This window comes from Chiloscyllium plagiosum, unplaced genomic scaffold (assembly GCF_004010195.1).
Source record: "Chiloscyllium plagiosum isolate BGI_BamShark_2017 unplaced genomic scaffold, ASM401019v2 scaf_8606, whole genome shotgun sequence".
Taxonomy (NCBI): Eukaryota; Metazoa; Chordata; class Chondrichthyes; order Orectolobiformes; family Hemiscylliidae; genus Chiloscyllium; species Chiloscyllium plagiosum.
Window position 1 is genome coordinate 7,352 of NW_025211002.1, and position 7,286 is coordinate 14,637.

Here is a 7,286-nt window from a genome sequence, read left to right on the forward strand (position 1 = left end):
CCTTCTCCCCCTCCCCCCCTTCATACCTCTCTCTCTAGTTCAGTTGTTCCTGCTTTGTCTCCTCCTCACTGTCGGCCGTTCTCCAGGGCTTGCTGTTCACGGTGAGATGTTGGTTCTGAATTCTTGTCCAAATCACTGAACTAACGTGAATCTGGCCTTCGCTGTCTACAACTCCCCCAACGCCCCCCCAGCCTGAAAACTAACCAATCACCGGCACCGTTCATTATTCCTGCTCTCACCCTGACCCTCTGACTCCATGACTCGTTTTAACCAACTGAGTCCAATCTGTGACCTTTGCTTCCTGAGCACTCCACCAATGGGGGGAGATCTTGGGGAGCTGCCTGAATCACTGCGACTAATATAGTACAGGTAGACAACCCTTTATCCGAAATCTGATTTGGCTTCGAAGTCCGAAGGTCTTTTTGAGACGTTTTTTTTTCCCCCCTCATTAACAAGGTCGCTAGGTGCGCAAACAAGTCGACGCCCGCTCAATGCTTGTCACTCAGATATGATGTGTGGGGGCGTAGCCCAGCACTGGCAGGCCTCAGTTCTGTCTCAAGGCCCGTTTTACTCAGGGAGTCTGCAATTCCGGTAAAAAAAAAAATTCACCATCAAACTGTCACTTATTCTGAAATTCGAAACATTCTGAATTCCGAAAACCAGCTGGTCCCGAGCATTTCGGATAAAGGATTGCGCACCTGTATACGAACTCCGGTGCCAGTGTGATGCCAGGTTTTGGCAGAATGTCCTGTTCTTCAGGAAGGGCTTATGCCCGAAACGTCGATTCTCCTGCTCCTTGGATGCTGCCTGACCTGCTGCGCTTTCCCAGCAACACATTTTCAGCTCTGACCTCCAGCATCCGCAGACCTCACTCTCTCCTGGCCAGCTCATGTTTGTGAACCTGAAGGAGACCATGTTTGAACGTTAGTTGCGATGCTATGATTAAAGGACACTCACTGAACATTCTAGAGTGTTCCACAAATTGCCCTGACAATAACGGTGAGATTGGTCAGTTAGAGTGATAGCGTGGCTCACCGATGTTTCCTGGAGGCAGCGGGTTCGGCTGGGTTCGTCGATCGGCCGAAATAGGAGAAAGCAAGGACTTGCAGGTGCTGGAGAGCAGAGCCGAGAAAAGCGCAGCCAGGTCAGGCAGCACCCGAGGGGCAGGTGAATCGAGGTCTCTGGCAGAAGCCCTCGTCAGCCCTTATGCCCGAGAGGTCGAGTCGCCTGCTCCTCGGATGCTGCCTGAGCTGCTGTGCTTTTCCGGCACCCCCACTCTCGTGAGGCTGAAATATCCCGGTCGTGAATAATGGAGAATTGTTATCTCTGCTTCAGTCAGTTTTAAACAGCACAGTTTCCTGAGTTGTGTTGCTGTGTTTCTCTGTAGGGGCGTCGGCTGCATATTTTATGAGATGGGAACAGGCCGTCCGTGTTTCTCAGGATCTACGGTCGAGGACCAGTTACATTTGATATTCAGGATTCTGGGTGAGAAGATCCTGGCACTGCTTCTCACTGATTCTCTCCATGTTGCCAAATCCCTCCGCCAATGGGGATAACTGTACGCCATTTGCTTTGATTCACAGGAACTCCAACTGAGGAGACATGGTCAGGAATCTCGACTCACGAACAGTTCAGCGCTTATCATTTCCCGAGATACAAGGCAGAACCTCTTATCAACCATGCCCCCAGGTCAGATATGGTGCCTCCTCCACTGGCTTGTGGTTTGTTTGCCTTTTTGGAATGAGTTTGAGGGTCAGGTTAAGGACACTGCACTGCAAAGGCTCAGTGGGTTCGCACCGCTGCCTCACAGCACCAGGGTCCCAGGTTCGATTCCAACCTCGGGCGACTGTCTGTGTCGGAGTTTGCACATTCTCCCCGTGTCTGCGTGGGTTTCCTCCGGGTGGTCTGGTTTCCTCCCACAGTCTAAAGATGTGCATGTTAGGTGAATTGGCCATGCTAAATTGCCCATAGTGTTCAAGGATGTGTAGGTTAGGTGTATTGGCCATGCTGGAGGAGAAAGTGAGGTCTGCAGATGCTGGAGATCAAAGTTGAAACTTTATTGCTGGACCAGCACAGCAGGATTGGCCATGCTAAATTGCCCATAGTGTTCAAGGATGTGTAGGTTAGGTGTATTAATCAGGGGTAAATGTAGGGTAGGGGAATGGGTATAGGTGGGTTACTCTTGGGAGGGTCGGTGTGGACTTGTTGGGCCGAAGGGCCTGTTGCCCCACTGTAGGGAATCTAATTCTACATCACAAAAGCTACCCTGTGTCCTTCCATCAGCCCGCTGATGTATCTGGAGCCTGAATGGCATCACAGATTGCTCGCGTGTACTGCTCTGAACATAAGGAGGGGCTTATCACCCAGAACACTAAAACGGCTGTCTATTCCTCATATCTGTGTGGACCATTATACAACAGAGTCACAGAGTCAAACCCGACCAGATATCCCAACCCAATCTCGCCCCACCTGTCAGCACCCGGCCCATATCCCTCTCACCCCTTCCTATTCATCTACCCATCCAAATGCCTCTTAAATGTTGCAACTGTACCAGCCTCCACCACTTCCTCTGGCAGCTCATTCCATACACGTACCACTTGCAACAAGATACACTTGACAATAAATAAACCAAACCAAATTAAAATTAAATCATTAGGTACATTGCGTCACAGAAATTTGAGGGTGCATACATGAGGATCAGTGGTCGGCACAGCATCGTGGGCTGAAGGGCCTGTTCTGTGCTGTACTATTCTACGTTCTATGTACATTCTCCATGTCTTTATCCTGTCTAGTCCTATGTCGGAAGTTTCAGGTTTCTGCAAGATTCCCCACTCAGTCTTCTCAACTCCATTGAATATCGTCCTGACTGATCCAGCCTCTCTTTATTCATCAGTCCTGTCATCCCAGGAATCAGCCTGGGAAACCTTTGTTACATTCCCACCATTGCCAGAACATCCTTCCTCAGATAAGGAAGCCAAAACTACACACAAGACTACAGGTGCGGTCTCTCCTGTACAATTGCAGCAAAATATCCCTGCTCCTGTACTCAAATTTCCTCGCTGTTTGTTGTTAGTATGTGGTCGCTGAGTTCTGTATCTGGTTGAAACCAGGTGGTTCAGTATGGAAGGTGAAAGGAGGAGTTAGAATAAACAAGGAAGCATGGATAAGGCACAGAGCTCGATGAAAGCTCAATCTCATCAATGGAAGGCCCATTGGGCAGTGGGAGACTTTCTAACCTGCCAGCCTTGCCATGAACTACCCACCCTCTCTGCCCCCCCCTCCTCGAGCCATGACTCCGAACAATGCCCACTTCCTCCCAGAGACTGGAAGACAGGGGTCAATAGGCTGCTTTCCAGAAGCTGGGAAATGACCTGACTCGCAGCTCCTGACCGGAAGATGGAAGACTGGCCCCTTGGAGACAAGGACACCTGCTGATACAAAAGGAATCTTTCCCTCCGATCCCCATCTGCCAGACAAGGGGCGATCCTTTCCTGAGTTTTTCTGAGCGCACTTCACAATTTCAAAATGGGTTGCGTGCACAATAGTGTTCTCGTGTCGTGAAAGTGTGACACAAACGAGGATTCTGTTTGCTTGGAGATCAGTGGCCAGTTTATTTACAACTTGAGTAATCAACAGACATTCCTGAAGAAGGGCTCATGCCCGAAACGTCGATTCTCCTGTTCCCTGGATGCTGCCTGACTTGCTGCGCTTTTCCAGCAACACATTTTCAGCTCTGATCTCCAGCATCTGCAGCCCTCACTTTCTAATCAACAGACACGGCTTGGACCTTGAAGGCTACAGTGCAGAGAGAACCCGTACTCAAATGCTATCCGAGTGTCTAGTCCATAGGCAGAACGAGCTCTGAAATGGACTTCTGTCCAAACTACGCTGTCACTTACTTACACCGCCCAAGATCCTTGTCTTCATGCCTATTTTGTACTGGAACTGGTTAGCAAGTTTAAGCAGCACCTTGGAATGGCCGCTCATATATTGAATTTAAATTCACTGTTCCTTTGAATCGGCCGCAGAGATGATTTTCTCGATGAGCTACCGGGCACGCTGCAAATATCGCAGTCTTGCCTTTTGTTACCTCGAGGATGCGGGGTCACCAGTTTGCTCGTTGCAGTCCTTGACTCCTGTCAGGTAAAAACAAGGACTGCAGATGCTGGAAATGCAGAGTCGAGATTCGAGTGGTGCTGGAAAAGCACAGCAGGTCAGGCGCACGTCCGAGCAGCAGGAAAATCAGGAATAGAGCCTCTTGACTGCTGCCGTTTGCTACCCAGCAGCATTGGGGTCCCCCCTGACCTTTTCTAAAATAAAAGGGGTCACATTAGTTCAGGTGCAGGGGGAAACATCAAAGTCAATGTCTGGAGGTGCTGGTGGGCCTGGCTTGAAGATGAGTCAGCGGGAAGGGTTCCGTATATCAGAGAGTGCTGGCAGACGCTGTTTGTTCTGGTGTCAGGCAGGACATGGATGTGTGAAGGACGTTGTTTCATCCTTAACTCAACCGTGGGCTGAAGTTTCCTCACTGGGTAAAGCCCTGTCAAAGTGTGCAGCAAGATCATCACCCCTTAGCGTTCCTTCGGCCAGGCAACGATAGCGGGAGGTTAATGTTCGATCACAGCAGCGGGACGACGAACAGGGGTGTAACAAAGCCAGGCGCTGACTGTCCTTGAGCAGCCTTCCTACACAGGGTGCTCAGGAATGTCAGAGTGCCCGCGCACACACTCTCAGTCGTTTTACTACACAGCTCAGAATCAGGGTGACGTTTTTACTGGGTCCTTAACTGCAGAAATACTACAGCACAGGGTGTTACCGCTCCGCAAGTATTCACAGAGACCTCTTCTGCCTCCAGTCCAGAACATGAGAGCTTGAGTAGGCCATTCACCCCATCGTCGAGCCTACCTGACCATTCCAGATCATCTCCCCAGTGTCCTTTCCTTGCACTATTTCAGTCCTTGGATGCAGTCGGTCGGGGTGGGACGCGAGAGAGGGGCTTGATGGGATGGGGAGGGATAAGGAGGTGAGGCAAAGGGATGTTTAGTGTCAACATGGCGGCTTCCCCTGTCTGTTCCCCCTTGCGTTTGTTGGCGTCACAAACGCCAGAGGCAACCTCTGTGTCGCTTGCCATGAAATGATCGCTTGATCATTCCCACCGAAACAAGTCCTTTTGTCCCAATCAGGGAATGGGAGTTGTGCCCCTTCCTGAGGTTTCCCCAAGTTTCCTGAACCCTGGTTTCCCCCCTGCGTTTTGGGAGGTTGGGCTCCATTTGTAATCAGTTTCTACCAAGTCATTCTCTCTCTGATTTCCACCCAGGTTGGACACGGATGGCATTGACTTACTTTCCAAACTACTTCAGGTAACCGTACTAAATATACCACACCACAAACCTATCGAGACCACATGGGATCATATCAGCGCTGAGCCAACCACAGAGACATGGGGGACAGGAAGATCAATGTCAAAGCTGCAGCTTTTTTTAAAAAAAAAAAAATTCCCTGAGGGGACACGGTGGCTAGGCCAACATTTATTGCCTGTCCCTAATTACCCCTTCACAGGGTTGTCATGCAGTTGGGGGATTCGCTCAGTCTTGAGGAAGATTGCAACAAAGCAGAAGATGTGGCTGTGAAAAGGAGGAGCCACACTTCGTCAGGCTCCTCGGACAGCGCCTTCCAAACCCACGACCACTTCCATCTTGAAGGATAAGGGCAGCAGCTACATGGGAACACCACCCCCAGCATATTGCCCTTCAAGCCACTCGCCATTCTGAGTTGGTAATATATTAGTGCCGCTGGGTCAGTAATGGCAGTGGTTCAAGAAGGCAACGTACTGTGTGCAAGTCACAACAGAGGTCAGGAAAGCCAAGGTCGAAGGGCTAGAGTTCAGGGGAGGCGATATGACTCCAAAGCAAAACATTCCAGCAAACGTTGGCTTAGCACACTCCTGGGAGCTAGCGAGCGAGCTGATGAAGTTTGAACATGGATACAGGGACCGTGGGGAAAAGCGCATGGAAGGATTGGGAAGATGGCAATCAGCGTCCGGACAGTTCTCCCCTTGTGGAAAAGATGACCTGGCTGGGAATCATCTCTTCCGATAAGGGAAGACCGAAGGAGCAGCCAGCAGACTCCCTTGAACATGATATTATCGCTCATGGGAGAGGTTTGGTGCCCTCTGACCTCCTCCTCCTCCTCCTCCTCTTTGTTAACTCTCTCCCTCATTTCGAAGACCATTTCTAACTGCTCCTCCCCTGCCTCCCCCAGTGCTACCTCACCCCTGGGCGTGTTTCCCACCCCTGAGGTGGGAGGTGACCAAGACATTGTGTGATAAGAGTACTGTCACATCAGACCGCACTCTCGCCAATCAGGAACTGAGGCTCTGACCTCAGCTTGGACCTCACTGAGTTTCCAGTACAGGAATTTCCCCCCTTGCCCACTCTGGGTGAGCGCTGGCTCCTGGTAAGGGCCCATTGGCCAGCGCGCCCCTCGACCCTGCTCTGTGTGGCCTTTGCCACACAGTTCGTGCAGTGTTCCACGGGGGAAGCCAGCGTGCGTGAAGGTTCTGAATGGCGGAAGCGCTGACCTCACTTCCTGCCGCGCCCCTCTGTCACAATGTGAAGGGACCGCAACGAACATGTATCATGTGTAGAGTCATGGTCAGGAGAATTTACCGGAAGGAATCTGTCAGCACTCCATAATCTTCTCAAATCATGCGGGTGTTGTCGGGGGGGGGAAACAAGCTGTCTCTCCTGTGCATGAATATCTTTGGGAGCGGGGACTGCCAGGAAAGCGCCAAATTTGTACCACCCATTGCCAATCTTCACATGGTCGGTCACCCTGGCATGCTTGTGGCACGGAGTGCTGTGCGACCTTGAGCTCTCAGCACTCCCAGGGCCAATGGCAGTGAAGCCAGACACAGGCCTAGTCTTTGCAAGTGAAGCAGCCCCTGGGGAGTGGGGGGTTAACAGAGGCCCTCTTCCCCACAGTTCGAAGGCAAGCGCAGGATCACAGCGCAGCAAGCTGTCCGGCATCACTACTTCCAAAGTTTTGGACCGGCAATCTTGGAGCTGGATGACAGTGAGTACAATTCTGATCCCTCCTCTGGGCACTTCACACCCACAAACACAGACTTCATTCGGTGATATGAGAAGGGGAATTTCAACAGTAGTGATCAGGCGGTGGTGAGCACGGTGACAGTCACGGTAGTGATCGGGGGGGTGAGCACAGTGACAGTCACAGTAGTGATCAGGGGTGAGAGTATGGTGACACTCACGGTAGTGATCGGGGGG

The 7,286-nt window shown here is 51.3% G+C and overlaps 1 protein-coding gene across 1 annotated transcript in view; it reads left to right on the plus strand.

Annotated features, from left to right (window-relative positions):
• LOC122546986 (cyclin-dependent kinase 16-like) overlaps positions 1–7,154 on the plus strand; it is a gene marked incomplete at its 5' end in the record, with an annotated part of 14,285 nt that extends 7,131 nt beyond the window's left edge. The window contains 4 exons of the mRNA XM_043685586.1: positions 1,388–1,485; positions 1,584–1,689; positions 5,318–5,360; positions 6,984–7,154. Coding sequence (XP_043541521.1) covers positions 1,388–1,485; positions 1,584–1,689; positions 5,318–5,360; positions 6,984–7,139 — 403 coding nt within the window. The remainder of the gene's footprint in view (positions 1–1,387; positions 1,486–1,583; positions 1,690–5,317; positions 5,361–6,983) is intronic.
• Positions 7,155–7,286: the final 132 nt, after the last annotated feature.